Below are 20,740 nucleotides of genomic sequence, written 5' to 3'. Positions count from 1 at the left end.
GCAAGGCAATAGAAAAATGAAAGTGAATAATTTGGTCTAGAGGTTAGACTACAGCTGGTAGACGGCAGGAAATGAGACCAGGATCAGGCCAGTCTGTAAATACCTGAATACAATGCCTTTAAATTTAAATTCTGTAGGCAGCAAGGATCCACAAGAAGTTTTAAAAGAGAGAAAAAAATGACAAAATTGAATTGATACTAATGATAGCTAGGATACAAAAATCAAGTCTACAAAGCTAGAAAGTATCAGTTAGGAAGTTATATCTACTTGACCAGTAAAAGGGCAATTTGGATCTAAACTCAAATATAGGAGAGGGAAAGTATATTTAAGGAGTATTTTAAAGGTAGAACTGACAGGTTGTGGCACCTGATTAGATATAGGGAGTAAAAAGAGAGAAGACATTTTTAAGTACTTATGTTGGATAGTTGGATAGTTGAGAACACAGGCAAAACAAACGGTCTTTCAGGGAAATATGTTGTGATTGCAATATGGGGCATTTAGGTATGTATGTCAAAAAGACACCTGCATATATTATTCTAGGGATAGGAGGGGGAAAAAATCAAATATGGGTGTTAACCACATGTTGAAACCAATGGGATGGAATAGATTACTTAAACAGGATGAGCGAATAGGTTAAGATAAGACTGGGCTAAGAACGAAGTCCTAGGGGATATCTGTTTATGTTATTATTCATTCAGCTAACACACTCAGTACATACTAAGTAACAGTGCAATATGCTAGGTATAAACACAGAGGTACCTAAGAGGATCAGTTAAAATAAATGTCTACTCAGACAGCAACAGATTATGTACACATGAAGGCAACACGATGGACCTCAAAGACACAGAAAGTCCAAAAAGAAACAACGGGCTATATAAGATTTACAAGAACACATACAAACAAACAAACAAAAATGTATAAGCACAGCTGCTTGTGAAAGAGGTGAATGGGAATAGAGATGGAGGATAGAAAATTTAAAAAAATACACACACACACACACACACAGGAAAATGAGTATTATTTTGGCTTCTATCCTCTAAGGTTTTGAAAGTCTAAAGGGTATGAGACAACATTATTACAATATAGTTATGAAAACCGCTGTGATAGATTTTGAACAGTAAACGAGGGGAATCATAGGAAAGGACATTTTATATGGTCACAGAAGGTGCCAAATTTAAGAGGCATGTGGAAGAAAAAAAGTGGTCTGAGAAGGAACAAGACTAGAATATCACCAAAACCAAGGAAACAAAAGTTTAGAAAGTTAAGATGGACAGCCAGGCATGGTAGCACAGGCCTGTAATTCTAGCGACTCAGGAGGATGAGGGAGGAGGGTCATAAGTTCAAGGCTAGCCTGGGCAACCTAGTGAAAGCTTATATCAAAATTAAAAAATGAAAACAAAAGCAAACAAACAGTAAAATGGTCAACAGTGTCAAATGCTTGAACACAGGTTATGTAATCTAATGAAAAAGAGTCCTTAGAGGCTCAGGGTATAGATCAGTGGTAGAACCCTTGCCTAGCATTCACCAGATGCCAGGTTCAATCCCTAGCACTGTATTTAACAACAAAAAAAAGGAAAAGAAAAAAAGCCACTAGAGGTTACTTGTAACTTCAAAAGGTGAATTTTCAGTAGAATAGTAAAAGACAAACAAGTGATGAGGGACAAGAAAATGGAGGCAGAGTACAAATGACATTTAAATATTTGAGTGTGAAGAGAAGAGATAATTTGGTAGCTCAGAATGAAGGCAAGCTTGAAAGAAATCTTAAAAAAAAAAAAGCCAGAATGGAGAGAGTGGTCCAAATAGGCTTTGAGCTGAGTACAAAGAGGTAGCATATAGTAAGAAACTGAAACCCTAAGAGAAGGCAGACAGTAAGTGATGGAGTAAGGCATGAAGAAATAGGGAAAAGATAGGATATCGAGTACAAGTCGTAGCATTAATAATTAACCTTGGAATAGGATGATACAGGAAAAGAGGAATGTAAAATCTCTAGGAGTTTCCAATCATTAAGAATAGACTTCTGGGCTGGGGATATATAGCTCAGTGGTAGAACACTTGCCTAGCATGTGTGAGGTCCTGAGTTCAATATTCAGTACTGAGGGGGAAAAAAAATCAAAATAGAGACTTCCAAATTTAATAATAACATAACTGAATATTCATATCTACTAATTAATTTAGCATTTATGAACAAAAGGGCATGCTAGGTATTGGGTTAGATATAGAAACTTTCTGATGTAATGCATCTTAGAACTCAATGGCTGATGTTTGTTTTCTGAGGAAGAAAATATGTTTTTTGTTGTTGTTAAGTGATGGAATATTATGAGATACACAGAAGAAATTGAAGGTGGGAAAAACGCGTTAAAGGGTCGTAGAGGTCCTCCTCCTATAGTAACTAAATCTCATGAAAATCTAAACATGTAATGGCTTGTGCACATATTGTCCAGTTTTATTTAGTTTTGAGTCCATGACCCACGAAAGAATCTGCTTTGGAAGAATCACTTTAGTTATTAAGCTATACAAAAGCAGAATTTGGAAATCAATGAGCAAATCTTTGGGGGAAAAACTGGGATATAGAGGCAAAAAGCTCTTGCTTCCCTTGGCATGATATACTATCTCACTCCCTTAATTATATTGTAAAATTAATACAGATTTACTTGAGAAGTTACTTTAAATTACCTAGTTTAAAATTAAATGTTTTCCCCAACTCCTTGCCATTCCACTGCTTATCCTATATAAGATTTTTAACTATTGTAGATAAAGCTGAAGTCCTTTCTGACCACAACCCAATCTATCCTTTCTCTCTCAGTTTTAGTATGATGGGTGTTTCCTTCCAGGGCATTTAAACAACAGGCATACATTTAGATGTGTTTGTATAAAAGCTAATTACATAGACAATGATATTCTGCAAAAAGTTTTCTGCAGCTGGGTTTACTTATTGTCTTGGAAATATAAATCAGTTACACAGCATTTTTTTCCTCTTTAAAATTACATATTACATAGTAAGCATGTACCAGTTTATGTAGTCATACTTTAGGTTGTTTACAGTTTTCCAATAATGTATTAAACAATGATGCAATGAACATCTTTCAGTGTTAATGAGAGAATATTTTGTGGAAGGGACATATTTCTGTCTTTCTAAGGAAGTGATTTTCCATATAATAAAACTGCCAATTCATTCTGTAAATGCCTTATTTCTATAAACATTTTAGCAAGCATACAAGATGGTTTCTTCCTATCTCCCAAATTATTCCTACTGAACTGACACACTAAATGACAGATCATGGGTTTTGGTTTAGAAGCAACCTCTTTATCTTCCTTTGCTTGTTGTCTCTTTTAGGTGCAACTAGAAATAACCTCTGATTAATCCCAAATCACAAGGCAAACACATGTAAGGAAGACACAATAAGAGGAAGTCAAAATAACAGGAATAAGCTGTTTCCCTTTTTTATTTGTTTTACTTTCAGGCTGAATAAATGCAATGAAATTTCTCACTGCTGTAATCTTTTCTGAAGCTCTTCCCTAACTGCTGGAGAACTGTGTGTTCTCTAAATAAGTACCACTTTACAAGCTGAATTCCCCTTATCTTTCCTCCAAGGCATAAAAACAATGAAAACAAAAAGCCACATATACAAAAACAGACCCCACAGGAAGATGTCAGCTAAATGAGAAATTTGCTTATTCTTCTGGCACCTTCACTCTTGAACCCCCCTAAATGCTACAACTTATAATATGAATGAAGATACATGAGAAAAAGTTGTATAGTAAGTAGCTGATACCAGACAATTATTTTTAAGAGCTAGCTGATACAGATGAGTTTCAATGTTTTTATGAATGGAGCAAAAATGCTTAATCACTCAAGAATGCAGTGTGCTAGTTAGGCGTGGTGGCACATGTTTGTAATCCCAGCAATTTGGGAGGCTGAGGAAGAAGGACTGATTGCAAGTTCCAGGCCAGCCTGGGCAACTTAGTAGTGAGACTCAAAAATAAAAAGGGCTGGGGATGTAGCTAAGTGATAGCATGCCCCTGGACTCAATCCCCAGTACTGTATTAAAAACAAAAACAAAACAACAACAACAAAAAAAACAAACGAACAAAAAAACCAGGCTTCTTTTCATGATACCCAATTTATAAATGACCTGCATATATGAACAGTTTTTCCTGCTTATTTTGGCTCTTCTGCTAGAGTACCCACCACTGACCTGGTACTTCTCTCTCACCAACTTCATGCCCTTTCCAGAGAAGATCATTTTGGGAGCTCCTTCTATTCTCAGGGAACCAAGCCAAGGGGAAGGAAGGAGAGGCTTTGTGAGACATATTTCTGCCTTTACCAGCTGCAATTCGATACTTTTTTGTTTTCTATGCACACTGTTTTAAAACTTACTTTTTTTTTTCACCTTGAAGAGTGTTCCATATTACACATAAAGATCTTATTTTCATTTACTTATTTCTTTTTTCTTTCTTCTTCTTCTTTTTTTTTTTTTTTTTTTTTTTTTTTTTGCAGTGTGGAAGCTTGGAGTGCTCTATCACCTAACATCATCCCCAGTCCTTTTTTTTATTTTTTATTTTGAGACAGGGTCTTACTACATTACTGAGGCTGGCCTCAAACTTAAAATCTTCCTGCCTCATTCTTACAGTTGCTGAGATTACACGGGTGAGCTACTATGCCTGGCTATCTCTAGATAGAAATCTCTATCAAAAGAGTTTTCTATTGTACAATCATACCATAATTTCATTGACCGGAACTCTACCAAGAGATACTGATGTTGTTTCTAGCACTTTGTTTCTATGAATAATGCTGCAATTAATAGTGCCTTATTCACATACTTTATTGTACAGGCTTAAGAACATATGTGGCATAAATTTCTAGAAGTGAAATTACTTCTAGATAGATGCCTGTTTAATCTGATAAATATTGCCAAATTTTCCTTACTGAATTTATGTACTAGTGCCAGTTTCTCTTCCCCTTTAAGGTTTGTAAAGGAACATACATTTATCTTTTATAGTCAGATCCTATGGTTAATTTAGCTGAAGAGGAACAATAAGAGAGGTAAATAGGGAGCCTACATCCTGGGAACAAATTTTTACCCCTCACTTCAGATAGAGCCCTAATATCCAGAATACACAAAGAACTCAAAAAATTAAACAATAAGATAACAAATAACCCAATCAACAAATGGGCCAAGGACCTGAACAGACACTTCTCAGAGGAGGACATACAATCAACCAACAAGTACATGAAAAAATGCTCACCATCTCTAGCAGTCAGAGAAATGCAAATCAAAACCACCCTAAGATACCATCTCACTCCAGTAAGATTGGCAGCCATTATGAAGTCAAACAACAACAAGTGCTGGAGAAGATGTGGGGAAAAGGGTACTCTTGTACATTGCTGGTGGGACTGCAAATTGGTGTGGCCAATCTGGAAAGCAGTATGGAGATTCCTGGGAAAGCTGGGAATGGAACCACCACTTGACCCAGCTATCGCCCTTCTCGGACTATTCCCTGAGGACCTTAAAAGAGCGTGCTATAGGGACACTGCCACATCAATGTTCATAGCAGCACAATTCACAATAGCTAGACTGTGGAACCAACCCAGATGCCCTTCAATAGACGAATGGATTAAAAAAATGTGGCATTTATACACAATGGAGTATTACTCTGCATTAAAAAATGACAAAATCATAGAATTTGCAGGGAAATGGATGGCACTAGAGCAGATTATGCTAAGTGAAGCTAGCCAATCCCTGAAAAACAAATGCCAGATGTCTTCTCTGATATAAGGAGAGTAACTAAGAACAGAGTAGGGACGAAGAGCATGAGAAGAAGATTAACATTAAACAGGGATGAGAGGTGGGAGGGAAAGGGAGAGAGAAGGGAAATTGCATGGAAATGGAAGGAGACCCTCAGGGTTATACGGAAGAACATGCAGGGGGAAATGAGGGGAAAGGGAAAGATAATACAAGGGGGAGAAATGAAGGTCAGTAGAGGGGGTAGAGAGAGAAGAGGGGAGGGGAGGGGAGGGGAGGGGGGATAGTAGAGGACAGGAAAGGTAGCAGAACACGACAGTCACTAGTATGGCAATATGTAAATCAATGGATGTGTAATTGATGTGATTCTGCAATCTGTATATGGGCTAAAAATGGGAGTTCATAACCCACTTGAGGCAAAGTGTGAAAGATGATATATCAAGAACTATGTAATGTTTTGAACAACCAACAATAAAAAAAATAAAATAAAAAATAGGAAGATTTGATGATAAAAAAAAAAAGACATCTACTTCTCAAGAGAATTCAACAAGAAGATATCACACAGGGAATCAAAGTGTACACTGTAGAGAGCTATACAAAATTCTAGCTCCTCTTAAGGAATAAACTTTTATTTTTTTATTTTTATTTATTTATTTATTTTTAGAGAGAGAGAGAGAGAGAATTTTAATATTTATTTTTTAGTTTTCGGCGGACACACATCTTTGTTTGTATGTGGTGCTGAGGATCGAACCCGGGCCGCACGCATGCCAGGCGAGCGCGCTACCGCCTGAGCCACATCCCCAGCCCAAGGAATAAACTTTTAGAAGAGCTTCTTACTTCATAGCTAAGGAAAATTCTTTTGGAATTTTATAAGGAACACATTTAAATAAATCTTGTTTCTAATTTTAGGATTTGGCAAAATGAAACAAAGTGAAATCTAGATACTACACAAAAGCAATTCAGAAAATTAAAGTTTGCATTTTAGACCAGTGTTTTTCAAACTGTGGGTCATAACCCATTAGTGAATCATGATACCATAGTTAGTGGGGTCACAATAGCATTTAAAGGAAAATAAAGTAAAATAAAGTACAATAAAAAGGAAAATATTATTCCATAATGTAGTACCATATAAGTTTTACAGTATAGTAAAATATAAAGTTTATAAATTTTAGTAAATTTTAGTTTTATCTGGATTGTGACAAAAAATAAAATGTATTTCTTTTTTTTTTTGAAACTCGGGAATCGAACCGAGGGCTTTGCAAATAAATGCAAGGCAAACACTTTGCCATTGAGCTACATCCCAGCCCAGTAAAAAGTATTTCTGTCCGAAAGACATTCTTTTGATTCTGGGATAAAATAGTATATTTATTAAAACATTTTTCTTCCTCTGAGCTCTGTGATCTTTTTATTGTATAGTTTTGGAATTTAGGTTGGTTTTTCTGAAAAAGACAATTGAGCTACTTCAGGAAGATTGGAAAGGAATATTAACAGTGTTAGAAACAATAAAAAAAGGAATAATTGAACTATAATTTGATTAACTCTAATATCTTTCCCTACAAAGTAAATAATACATAGCTAAAATATATTTTTAGGAAGATATATATGTATGCACATATATAATTCTTATAATTGAGATTCAACAATATTTATTTTGTGACTAGAGACATTATGTCATTAAAAGTTCTTCATATACATCATATTTTAAAGTAGTTACATAATATTCTACCATGTAAATTTACCACCTAATTCATGTAACCATTAACTAAGAGTTTACTTTTTATATAGAACAACATAACTGTTATTGTGGCTGTTTGGGGATACTGGAAATATTACAATTAGGAAAATAATTTAGCTACTGAACTCTACTCAGCAAAATGTTAAAAACTGCAGAATTCTAGTTTCTAAAAATCGGAAGAAAAGCTCTATTTGATCTCAGAGAAGGTCAATAAGAAAAGATGATAAGGCTGTCTTTTAGATAATATTTCAGACACAAAGGAATGACATAAAAATCATTACTGTTCAACAGATACAGAAAAAGCATAACAAAAATCCAATATCCATTCCTGATTTAAAAATCTAAGCATACTAAAAATAGAAGGGAATTTCCTCAACCTGTTAAAGAGTATTTGTAGAAAACCTGTAGTTAACATTTTACTTCATGAAAAAAGACTGAACATTTCCCTTCTGATACCATTAACAAGACAAAGATACCTCCCATTACTTCTATTTTACAATGTACTGTACGTTCTAGCTAATATAATAAGACCATAAAAATAAACAAAAGGCATCTGGATTAGAAATAAATAAATAAAACTGCCCTTGTTTGCAGATATGTTTGCAGAAAATCCAATGGAATTATTTAGAAACTATTAGAACTAAAAGGTGAATTTGAAAACGTTTCAGGATACAAGACCAATACACACACACACAAAAATCAATTCTACTTGCATAACAGCAATATTTAATCAGAAATTTAAAAATTTAAACCATTCATAATATCATAAAAATAAAAATACTTATGGATTCATCTAAGAAAAGATAAAGATATGAGACACCTATTAGTTAAAAACTACCAAATACTTCTGAGAAAATAAAGGAAAACTTAAATAAATGGTGATATATACCAAATTTATGGAATGGGGAACACAGTATGGATAGGTTACTATTTCTCCCCAAATAGATCTACAGAATCAGTGCAATCCCAATCAAAATGCCAACAGCATTTTGGAGAAATTGACAAGCTGATTCTAAAATTCATAGAGAAATGCAAAGGATCATAAATAAGTAAAACAACTTTCAAAAAAACCCCACAAATTGGAGGACTAATACTACCTAATTTTAAGCTTTACTATAAGGCCACAGTAATCAACACAGTATGGTAATGGCATCAAGGTAGACAGATAAATAAAACAGAGAGTTCAGAGATAAACCCACAGATATACAAATAACTGTAACAAAACTGCAAAGGCCATTCTACAGTGTGAGGATAGTCTTTTCAACAAATGGTGTGAGAACAACTGGATACCCATACACATACACAAAAATGTAAAAAAATTTCTGTTTCATATTTTTTAATCATATAAAGAAATTAACAGAAGTTACATCACAGACCTCCATGTAAAACTTAAAACCGTAAGGGATAAAAAAATAGGAAACTTTTCTGATCCTGGTTTAGGCATATTTCTTGGTTATAACCCTAAAAACAAAAGTCCACAAATAAAAAATGAATAACTTTTAGCTGGGAGTGGTGGCATATACCTGGAGTCCTACACTACTGGAGAATCTGAGGTGAAAGAATCACTGATGTGCACAAGTTTGAGACCAATCTGAGCAATATAGTGAGACCCACCCCACCCCACCATGTCAAAAAATTTAAAAAACTGCTCTTCAAAAGATAGTTACAGCTGGGCATGGTGGCAATACCTATAATCCCTCTATCTATCTATATATTTATCTGCCTGCATACACACACACACACTCACACACACACACATTTATATATATGGCTGGATTTTTGTTTAAAATTTATTAGTTGTTTTAAGTGAAAAAAATATTTTTTCAACATAATGTTTGTGGAATGGCTAAATCAAGCTAACATATATGTGTAACATCATATACTTATTTTTTGTAGACAGAATCTTTAAAATCTATTCTCTTTAGTAATTTTCAACTGTAAAATATAGTGTGGTGGTACATGCCTGTAATCCCAGCTACTTAGAAGGCTGAGGCAGGAAGATCACAAGTTTGAGGCCAGCTTTGGCAACTTAACGAGACCCTGTCTCAAAATAAAAAATAACAAGGGTAGAGGGCATAGCTCAGTGCTGAAGCTATGTTCAATACCCAGTACCCCCACAAAGTATATATTATTATAAATTATTGTGGTTAAGTATCTAAAGTATAAAAAAATATATAGTTGAGAGAATGAAATAGACCACAGGCTGGGAGAAAGTATTTTCAAGGTATGTATCTGATAAAAGACTTGCATCCAGATATATAAGGAACTCTCAAAATTTATTAATGAGAGAGAAATTCAATTTTAAAAAATATGGGCAAAAGATGTGAACAAATACTTCACTCCCCCAAAAAGATGACAAATAAACACTGAAAAGATAATATCATTAGTCAACAGAGAAAAGGAAAGTAAAATTGAATATTACACATCTAAATGGCTAAAATTAAAAAGACTGGCCATGCTAAGTGTTGATAAGGATGGGGAGTAACTGGAACTCTTATACATGCTGTGGAATAAAAGATGGTACAATCACTTTGGAAAATGATTCCACAGTTTCTTAAAACATTAAACATACACCTATTTAGTACATTCCATTCATAGGTATTTATCCAAAAGAAGTAAAAGCATATGTCCATACAAAGCTTTATATATGAATGTTCATAGTACCTTTATTTGTAATAGCATGAAACTGGAAACAATGCAAATGCTCAACAGATGGAGAGATAAAACAAACTGTGATACACACATAGACATACAAAATGTAACACTATTCAGTAATAAAAAAATTAATCATTAATACACACAACAACACTGGTGAATTGAATCTCAAAATAATTACGTGGTGCTAAAGTAGTCCTTCTCCCCAAAAGTGCATTTTGTGTGATTCTGTTTATATAAAATCCCAGCTGGGTGTGGTGGAACACACCTGTAATCCCAGCACTTTCGGAGGCTAGGCAGGAGGATTGCAAGTTAAAGGCCAGCCTCCAATTTAGCAAGGGCAAAGCAATTTGGCAAGACCTTGTCTCAAAAAATAAAAAGGGCTGGGGATGTGGCTCAGTAGTTAAGCACCTTTGGGTTTAATCCCTGCTACTGTCCTCCCAACAAAAAATTCTAGAAAATGTAAACCATTATCTAGTGGCAGTGAGCAGTGATTTGGGAGCAGGGGTGGGACGGAATGAGAAAGGTTAGGCAAGAGGGGTTACAAAGGAGCACAAGGAACAATTGTGGGGTGATGGATATGTGTTACCTTGATTGTGGCAATGTTTTCAGGGAATACATACATCAAAACATTGATTTATATATATCAAACATATGCAGTTTATTGTATATCAATTATACCTCAATAAAGTTGTTTAAAAAACAAATATAATAAGGTGCTAAATCAAACAATAGAAAAATAAACCCAAAAATCATTTGGAAAAAAAAAATCGGTTCTGCTAAAAAGGCTTCTAAATTACCCCTGTATTTCCTGTTTTCATTATAAAAAAGAAAGGGGACTATAATATAACATTTGTTCCATGCCCCATAGTATACCCTTAATGGTTGCTGCCTGTATCAAAACATATGCTTTTGGTTGCTGGGATGGGGATGGAACAATTTGAAATCATTAATTCCACAAAGAAAAACAAGCTTAAGTACAAACACTACCAATAACAACAAACATTTAATTGAAAAGTAAAAACTCTTTCTTATAAAGCATAATATTTTATTAGTATTGCTTACTTTACCAAATATACCTTTGTTTCTAAAGGGATGGACTTTGAAAACTTATGTTCCAATAATAATTAAGAGTAAACAAGTAGTGAGCACCTATTTAGTATTTGCTCTCATTTAATCATCAGAGTAACCATACCATTTTACATAAAAAGCTCAGGGGATAAAATAACTTGTCTAAGATCACACAATAATTAAGTGGCAGAACACAATCTTAGGTCTGTCTGACTTGAAAGTGTATGCTTTAACAGCTACATTTCATTAAATATTCTGGTTGATAGTTTTGTAGAATAGGTTTCATAGGGGGACTCAGAGTAGTAATAAAAAATTATCAACCAATCTAACAATAAAAACACATTAAAATATGCCCACAAATATTTGGCCACTGATTAGTTAATTGTTTCATAATAAAGATTATGAATGGGAATCTAAAGACTTCATCATTCAATATTTACTTATTAAAGTTCTGTTTGTTTCCTAATCTCAGTTTTATACTAGGTAGAAACTGGGACTTCTATTAGTTAAAGCTTATGTTTATATGATCTTTATAAAAGATTTATACTACCCATCCCAATCCTAAAAGCATTTCCTAAAAGCCATCTATTAAAATGGAATCATTTTCAATCAAATAATTGTTAGATCGAGGCTTATGGGTGCAAAAGAACACTGGAGGCTTGAGTATATTTAAGACAATCATTCAGATTTCTCATTAAGCAAGCTAATATGTGATTTTTTAAAAAATGCTCTTATTCTTTGGATGTGAGGTGTCCCCCAAAAGCTTATGTGTGAGAAGAAGGTGTGAAGGAGAAATGACTGGGTTATAATCAGTAAATTAATCCCCCATGAGATTAACTGAGTCATGACTCAGGAGGCAGGGGGTGTGTGGCTGGAGGCAGTGGTTCATTGGGGGCATTGCTTTGGGGTATATATTTTTTGTATTTGGAGAGTGGATTCTCTCTCTGCTTTCTGATCACCATGTGAGCTGCTTCCTTCTGCCATACACTTTGACCACGATGTTCAGCCTCACCTTGAGCCCCAAGAAATAAATGGAGCTGGCCTTCTATGGACTTAGATCTCTGAAACTGTAAGCCCTCAAACACTCTTTTCCTCCTTTAAAATTGTTCTGGTTGGGCCTTTTAGTCCCAGCAGAGAAAAAGCTGACTAAAACAAATGCAAATACTCTTTGACAGGCTTATTAGTATATGCAATATATGATGACTGTTAAATTCTATTTTATCTTCCTCATTTCAGACCAGCCTTTAAAATAACCTACTTACATAATAGGCACAAGGCTATGTATTTTTCTCCTTCTTTTTTTTTTTTTTTCTATTTCGAGGTACTGGAGATTGAACCTACTGGTACTCTGTCACTGAGCAGCCCATTTTACTTTTTATTTTGAGACTCTTCTCGTTAAGTTGTCCAGGTTGGTTTAGAACTTGAGATCCTACTTATTCTGGCTCTTGAGTCACTGGGATTACAGACATGCCCAGTTTGTATCTGCAATATTTTTGAGCCACATCACCTTCTATGATAACTTTTACTTTGTTCTATATATTCTATATGTAGTGTCATAATGTCCTTATTATTGTTTCAACAATATTTTCAGCAAAAGTCAATTACATATTGTCTCAACATAGATGTATATGTACATTTAGACTTTTAATTTTTAATCCTTGTTTTCTTAAAAAACAAAACAAGACAACTCCTAATAGGTAAACTTATAGTGACGTATTACATAGTCCCATACTCCAGACATATTCTAACTTTGTCATGTCTACATTTTGCCTGTAAATCTTCTTGCTTGGGGAATTTTATAATGGCCTTTGGCCAAAACCCACAGAGTTTTGTTGTAAGCTTTAAAAGAGTTATACTTGTTTTATGATAGAGGCATCACTAGAAAGGAATTCAAGACTCCTTAAGTTAATTCTACACTAAAGTTGTAATACCTTACCATTTATCATATGTATAAGAAGTTTAAAGAATGCTTTAAAATAAAATGGTACCTATAAACACAGGGTATATTTTATTTGGTCACAACTTGATATAGCTTTGTATCAGATCTAAGATGTACAGATGTAATATATAATATACCCAATGTGGATGATTTAAAAATAAAAGTATTTGATCTAACTTTTAATAGCAGTCAAATCTATTTTCCAGTTTTTTTTTTTTTTTTTAATTTTTTGTACCGAGGATTGAACCCAGGGGACCTGAACCACTAAGCCACATCCTCAGCCCTTTTTATTTTTTTTATTTTGAGACAGGGTCTCACTAAATTGTTTAGGGCCTCGTTAAATTGCTGAGACTCGTTTTGAACTTACAATCTTCCTGCCTCAGCGTCCTGCGTCACTGGGATTACAGATGTATACCGTCATGCCCAGCTTATTTTCCAGATTTTAAAAGTGGCTTTTAAGGTTCCCTGGTCATCCTCTGTAGCAGTCGAACCACTCTGGGAATCTGTTTTCTAGATTTGCTTGGAATTAATGAACTGAGGCTTTCTCTGAGACAGTTCATGAGCAATGTAATTTACTTTCATTGTATAGGGGATTCCTCTAGTGTTCTCACTTATGAAAATAAAGTGGCAAATGGAAGACTTCTGTATTTTTCTCTGACATGACTGATGCCTTCTAAAACAGAAAGTCACTTTCATACAAAGTTCAATTGGGACTGAATACAGTATAAATGGTCTCTGTAATAACTGAACTTCAAATATAGGAGAGGCTGAATATTACATTATTTTCTATTAGCTGCCTTGGTTCTAAGCCAAATATGCCCTGGCTGTAACCGAAGAGTAAGAAGGCTTTTGGGGAAAAAAAGAACATAACTTGGGGACTCTAGAAGGGTGTAGCTGCAATCTGGTTCTTTGCAGAAATATTGGAAATAAGAATAATGCTCTTGGGCTGGGGATGTGGCTCAAGTGGCGCGCTCGCCTGGCATGCGTGCGGCCCGGGTTCGATCCTCAGCACCACACACAAACAAAGATGTTGTGTCCGCCGAAAACTAAAAAAATAAATATTAAAATTCTCTCTCTCTCTCTCCACCCGCCTTCTCTCTTTAAAAAAAAAAAAAAGAATAATGCTCTTTTATAATCCTAACTTTATAGGTAGGATCCATTTGAAAACTTTATAACGTATCCCTAAAGAAACTTTACTATTTATTGAGAAGCAATGGTTAGCCTATATGATTTTGTTCAGAGATACAAGGCAGAATAAATTTTATGTCCAGAAAGATAAAGAAAAGAAACAAAAATGAACAAGACTGCCCCCCTGACCCCACCTTACTGAAAGCAAAACAGAAAGGAAAAACCTCTCTTAACTATTTGGGATAAAGATCAAAGCCTTTCCAATATACTAAACATGAATTAAGAACTAATATTAAAAAGAAGAAATTTAGTAAGATGACATATTAGTACAAAAAAGTCCAGTAGGCATTTACTGTTAAGCAAAAGCTGTAAGGCAGTTAAAATCTTAAAACATTACAGCACCAAACCAAGCAAATTAAAACAAAACTACTCCACAAATAAAGTTAGATTTCATTCTAACTTTAAGAATCTGGGGGGCTGGGGCTGTGGCTCGGCGGTAGCGCACTTGCCTGGCATGTGTGAGGCACTGAGTTCGATTCTCAGCACCATGTATAAATAAATAAAATAAAGGTCCATCAACAACTTAATAAACAAATAAATTGAATAAAGGTATTTAAAAAAAAAAAAAAAAAAAGAATCCGGTATGGCAGTTATTTTCTCAAAGGATGAAGGCAGCTTTAATCCCAGCTGCTGACAATTTTATCTAACAATAGATTGTTTAAAGATGTGTCACTTCTGGTGCTGCTATTCATTTCACCTAAACTGCATAGAGGTAAAGCCTCAGTATAACTTTATCACCTATAGACCATATGCAGACTAAAGACAACATTTGTGAATGATTCTAAATGGTATCTTATATCAAAATGTTCCCTTAATTATAGTTCTTGATTCTGTAGCTGCCTCTCCAACTTGTCAGAAGCTGCCTATAGTAACTAAAATTGGATTCATGAAGAAAAAATGTATTTTAGGAAAACATGTGCAACAAGCACCTAAGTATCTGTTAACATTAAAACCAGAAGGCAGTATTTTGTAGAGCACATAAGAACAGTTTAAAATTTAGGAATTCACAACATTCACTTTGAATTATCATGGAAGTCTTTAAAAGCAACAGATCATGATGGCACAATAATTTTATTTGTTTAACAAATATTTGAGGCTGGGAATGTAGCTTAGTGGCAGACATGTGCTTATTACCATATGCAAAGTCCTAGGTTAAATACCCAGCACCTATATAACAACAACAAGATATTTACTGAGCACCTATATGCCAGGTACTGTGCTCAGTGCTAGGGATATACGTTAGTAAAATGGACATATAAAGCACTATAGGTTTGTACAGTTTCTAAAGCTGAGAGAGTGATTATATTGGTCAAACTATAAAAGTGAAAATAAGGTCATCCTCTAATTTTCCCATTATGGGTCTCTCTCCCAACCCTCTCCCCTGCCCATTATAAGGGAATTAAGGCAGGAAAGATCAGGAGAAAGAAGTGAGAATAACAATAATAGAGGCAAGGATTAGGAAAGAACTCAAACTTTCCTTAATCCTTTTTTCTTTTCTCTTCCTTGATCAGATAAACATGGGACAAGAGATGGGAAGGTGTGTGGTTTAAGCAGGTTAGGACTACTGGTAAAACTAAGATTGGGTTTTGAGACATGACATATAGTTTTCAGGAAAGAAAGAAATCACCAAGAGTGAAAAAAAAAAAAAAAAAAAAGGAAGGATGTGAATATGGCAGAAATGAGTCACCAACTGGAGTGAATGTTTATATATTTACACATGTTGGCAGGGAAGTCATTAAAAAAGTAGGAACTGTTCAGGACACACTAGAGACATAGATGTCTGGCAGTCACTGACTGCTCCAATGACTTGGGGTACATGACATACACTGAGAGGATATAAATAAATGGATAAGAATAAATACTACACTGTTGAGTATTTGTAATATCATGCAAACTGTAAAGTGTTATATACCAATACTAATTATTAATCATTTATGCTACTTATTTATTTATTTGTTTTGGTGGTCCATGAGACTGATCCCAGAGTCTCACATATGTTAGGCATGTTCTACCACTGAACTCCAACCCTAGCCCTAACCATTTATTCTTATTACAGACAAGGAAATTTTGCTCCAGACATACTGAATAACTTGATCAAAGTCACATAGCTATGCTTAATGGCATGACAGACAAAAACTCAGGCAATGAACTTTAATATATGTGATTAGGCATGTATTAAAGCCATAAACATGTGATCCCCAGGGAAACCATGAGACATACTCTACTCCTTCTCCCCTACAATATCAGAAGGACATGCCTTACGTACTCTGGAGAAATGAACAACTGAAGATCACTTATCACATATTACAAATCTACAAGGGAAAGCAAAAATTAATAGTTTTAGTGACTTGAGGTATACCTAATTAGAAATATCAGTCCTTTTTAGTCAGCCTTAAAAGATATAAATTAGGGGTTGGGGTTGTAGCTCAGTGGCAGAGTGCTCACCTAGCATGTGTGAGGTACTGGGTTTGATTCTCAGCACTGCATACAAATAAATAAAAATAAAGATACACTGACAACTTAAAAAAATTTAAAAAATATAAACTAGGGCTGGGGTTGTGGCTCAGAGGTATAGTGCTCACTTAGGATGCGTAAGGCACTGGGTTTGATCCTCAGCACCACATAAAAATTTAAAAAAATATATATAAACTAATGTCACTCCAATTTACAGAAATAACAGGTTTAGATTTTATTATTTATCACAATTACAACCTCAGCGTGATCCAAGAAAAGACTACCCAATTATGACCAAAGAAACACACATAAATCAGTGTGGAAAGGGGAAAAAAGAGAAAAAAACCTGAAGAGATGAGTTTTGTATGAACTCAATTGAACTGTGACTGTTAGCTACTTAGAAAATCACTGACTCTCTTATTAGCCTTCAACCATGGCAATGGAAGAATGATCTTTGTTGCTAAAAAAACAATAAAAAACTTATGAACACTCATGAAATATCAATATGTTCCTTCTATTCAATAAAGAGCTAGGAAAATTTTGAGAAGTACAGTAGAGCACTTCATAAACATTAAATCAATTTTAAGATGCATATCAATTTAATCTTTTATATAAAAATTCCCTTGATTAATAAGTTGCATTTTGCAGGGACTAATGTTTCTTTAGCATGCTCAAGTCTCACCTTTGGCTAGTTCCCCTAGCCTTTTGGGGGAACATCTTCTGTCTACCACTCATACAGATATACCCTGAAGGTTGTCTTCTGCTGTCCAAATATGCTTGCAAGACTCAACGGGAAATATACTTTCAAAAGTGTAAAGAACTCATGACATTTGAAAGGGATTATGCCCTCGTTTTTTTTTTTTAATTTTTATTTTTAATTGTAGATGGACACAATACCTTTATTTTGTTTATTTGTTTTTTTAAGTGGTGCTGAGGATCAAACCTAGAGCCTCATATGTGCTAGGCAAACGCTCCACTACAGAGCCACAACCCCAGCACGCCCTTGTATTTTTTAAACAGACTTTACAGAGAGTTTCCACATACCTTCTTATCCTCACTAACGTATGACTTCCCCAGTCCCTTACATTTTAACAGATACCAAATACTTCAAAGTAAGAATTCTTGGGTGAGGGGAATGGCTCAGTGAAAGAGTGCTAGCTAGCCTAGCATGTGCAAGGTCCAGGGTTCAATCCTCAATATCACAAGGAAAAAGAAAAAAATCAGAAGTCTTAATCTGGGGCCCAAGGAAGCCATACATGTCTGCATGGGGTCTTTGATATCCCAAATATTATATCCTGAAATTTGGAATATGGATATATGTTAGAGTCTGTAAACAAGTCAAAATAACACCTGGCATTTTGCCAGGGGAATGTTAGAGTTCGTAAACAAGTCTGGATGGTGCCTGGCAAAATGCCAGAGGGAGTGGTTTGAGAAGTAACTGCTGTATCTAGTTTATGTTAATTAGATAAGCTGTGTGGAATGTATAAATACCACTCCTGTCCTACAATAAACGGCTTCCACTCCTGCTGTATCAACGTACACAAGTTATTCGTTACCCCCCGGTTATTTTGCTGCAGCCGGACTGCGGCAGATATATATACTTTTCAGGAAGCAGATTTCATCAAATTCTCAAAGAGTTCAAAAACAACTAAGGTGCACTAAACTAAAAGAATGAAGTTCAAGGTCTAGAAACCAGGTAGACACCAAAGGAATTATTTTGAGGGTGTGAAGACTTCTGCAGATGTGCAGCCTATAGAAAGTGTCAATATGTCCCCCACTCAACTTTACGGAGGACGACAGCAATACCCTAGTTATATAAATTCCAACCAATGAAATGACTTTCAAAACATGATGACCTCTCTTTTTCCTTTTAACATACCTTTAATGCTTCTATAACAAGGTCCCTTGCTTCAAGCTCTCCTTCAAGAATACTGAAGAGTGTCAAGAGTTCAGGCTTGCTGAGTTTTTCCAGATTCATCCTGAAAGCCTAAAACAATGACAACAATCAGCCAATCTCCACAAGACAGTTAATCCGATACAATTAAAGGGGGAAAAAAAGGGAGATAGAGAAAAGAGCAAGAATTACAGTACAAAATGTTTTGAGCAAAGAAATGGTCACAATTAAATAGAAACATAAGAGCTTTCTGATTTTAATCTCATATTGAGAAAAAATTAAACTCACTTCAAATCACTGATTTCATTATAAAGATATATTTTTTATCTTTTTTTCTCCAGGCATATTTATAACCTAAGTCTCAAAAAGAATTAGTAACCAATTTTTGCTCATGCTTGTAATCCCAGCTACTAGGGAGGCTGAGGCAGGAGGATCTCAAGTTTGAGGCCAGCCTGAGCAGCTTGGTGAGACCCTGTCTCAAAATAAAAAGGAATGGGGATGTAGCTCAGTTGAGAGGTCACTGGGCACAATACCCAGTATCCTCCCTCCCTCTCCCTCTCTCATAAACACACACAAAAGGTTTGGGGATGTAGCTCAGTGGTAGAGTGCTTGTGTACCATGTGTGAGTCCTGGGGTTAGACCCAGAAAAGATCCCCAAGTATTAGGTTTATAACCAAATTCCAAAACTATATATAAAATATTCTGACATCTGTCTGTAATTGGTTGAAATGAAATCTGAGTAAAGATAATTTTTGATGAAAGTATGGGAATGACTTTTCTTTTAAATTGTTTATTTTCACAGAGAACAACTATTACAATGTTTATATTTCATGTAGTAAAACATACAAATGTAACCAGATGCAAACACACTTTTAAATGACTTCTTAAAATATATTAAACATCTTAATTGGCTAGACTACTACAAACTTTATTTCACTTATTTAAGTTCACACTTCCACAAGAATTTGCATCTTTTGAAATGTTAAATGACAAATAATATGGCAAGATTTCAGTCCTTTTTGCAACACTAATTTCTCATAAACACTTATGGACAGAGATTAGTCTGCTATACATTCTCTGATGGGTCTTCTGATCAGTGTATATGGTAAGATAACATTATATAACTCCAAGGTAGAGCAAATATGATTTTTCTCTCCTACTTTTTGCTTCCAAATTACCACTTTCATATAGTTTTCTTTAAAGTCAATCACAACATCACTAACTCACAAACATTCCAGTAATTCTTTACTCTTATTAAATTTGAAGGGGGCACACAAGAGTTACTGATTCCATCAGGGCTACTATGTGAAAGTGAAGGAAAAATGGGCAAAATGCAGACTTCAATGTGTTATTAGATTGTGTTTCAGAACATGCTGTACAAATATTTTACCACATAGCAAATTATCCTCAATGGAACCTCGGCTCTAACTGCTTACTTTCCAACTACTGAATTGCAGCAACTAATGATGCTCACTTTAGTACTGGAGACGTGTCTTATAACAGTTATTGTGAAACTGAAAAAAAAAAAAAAAAGAAAAGAAAATCCTAAACAACAACAAAACACCCACAAACCTTATAATAAAGCTACATTTAATATGAGATGGTATGCTGAAAAGAACACGAGGCTCTGCAGTCAGGTCTGCATGTTGCTAGTTGTAGGACTTGGCAACTTCTCTTTTGCCACCATAATTAGGGAAGATGGGAAATCTTTTTTACTTGAAGATATTCAGTTTCACTTCAAGAACTAGCTTTTTTTTTTTTTTTAATGTTCTGTAGTTATATATGGACAAAATGCCTTAACTTTATTTGTTTATTTTTATGTGGTACTAAGGATCAAACTTAGTGCCTCACACGTGCTAGGCAAGCATTCTCCCACTGAGTAACAGCCCCAGCCCCAAGAACTAGCTTTTGAGTCTCATCACAAGTTCAAGGCCTGCCTGGGCAGCTCAGCGATACCTGCTGAAAAGGGTGAGGATGACATCTAATTCATAAGGTTGCTACAAAGACTGAGTTAATAAATGTAAAATAACTTACTGAGTTCCTGATACCACCTATATAAT

At 34.9% G+C, this 20,740-nt stretch overlaps 2 protein-coding genes across 4 annotated transcripts in view; one reads left to right on the top strand and one right to left on the bottom strand.

Moving 5' to 3' along the window:
- Window positions 1-3,376, top strand: part of St7l (suppression of tumorigenicity 7 like) — a 180,073-nt gene extending 176,697 nt beyond the window's left edge. Inside the window, exon 15 of the mRNA XM_071618198.1 lies at window positions 3,335-3,376. Within this exon, the coding sequence (XP_071474299.1) occupies window positions 3,335-3,361 (27 nt within the window). The 3' untranslated portion in view covers window positions 3,362-3,376. The remainder of the gene's footprint in view (window positions 1-3,334) is intronic.
- Window positions 1-20,740, bottom strand: part of Cttnbp2nl (CTTNBP2 N-terminal like) — a 56,027-nt gene that overhangs the window by 20,642 nt on the left and 14,645 nt on the right. Inside the window, exons 1-2 of one of the 3 annotated variants that reach the window (XM_071618188.1) lie at window positions 20,155-20,192; window positions 18,666-18,773 (exon numbers count right to left, since the gene is read on the bottom strand). In XM_071618188.1, the coding sequence (XP_071474289.1) occupies window positions 18,666-18,764 (99 nt within the window). In that variant the 5' untranslated portion in view covers window positions 18,765-18,773; window positions 20,155-20,192. Of the gene's footprint in view, window positions 1-16,598; window positions 16,645-18,665; window positions 18,774-20,154; window positions 20,193-20,740 lie in introns of those variants that run through there. The other 2 variants (XM_071618189.1, XM_027940333.2) reach the window with 2 other exon arrangements.

The sequence above is a fragment of the Marmota flaviventris genome, chromosome 10, assembly GCF_047511675.1.
Source record: "Marmota flaviventris isolate mMarFla1 chromosome 10, mMarFla1.hap1, whole genome shotgun sequence".
Classification (NCBI taxonomy): Eukaryota; Metazoa; Chordata; class Mammalia; order Rodentia; family Sciuridae; genus Marmota; species Marmota flaviventris.
Note: the sequence above shows the minus strand (reverse complement) of the source record. Positions and strands in the feature narration are given on the sequence as shown.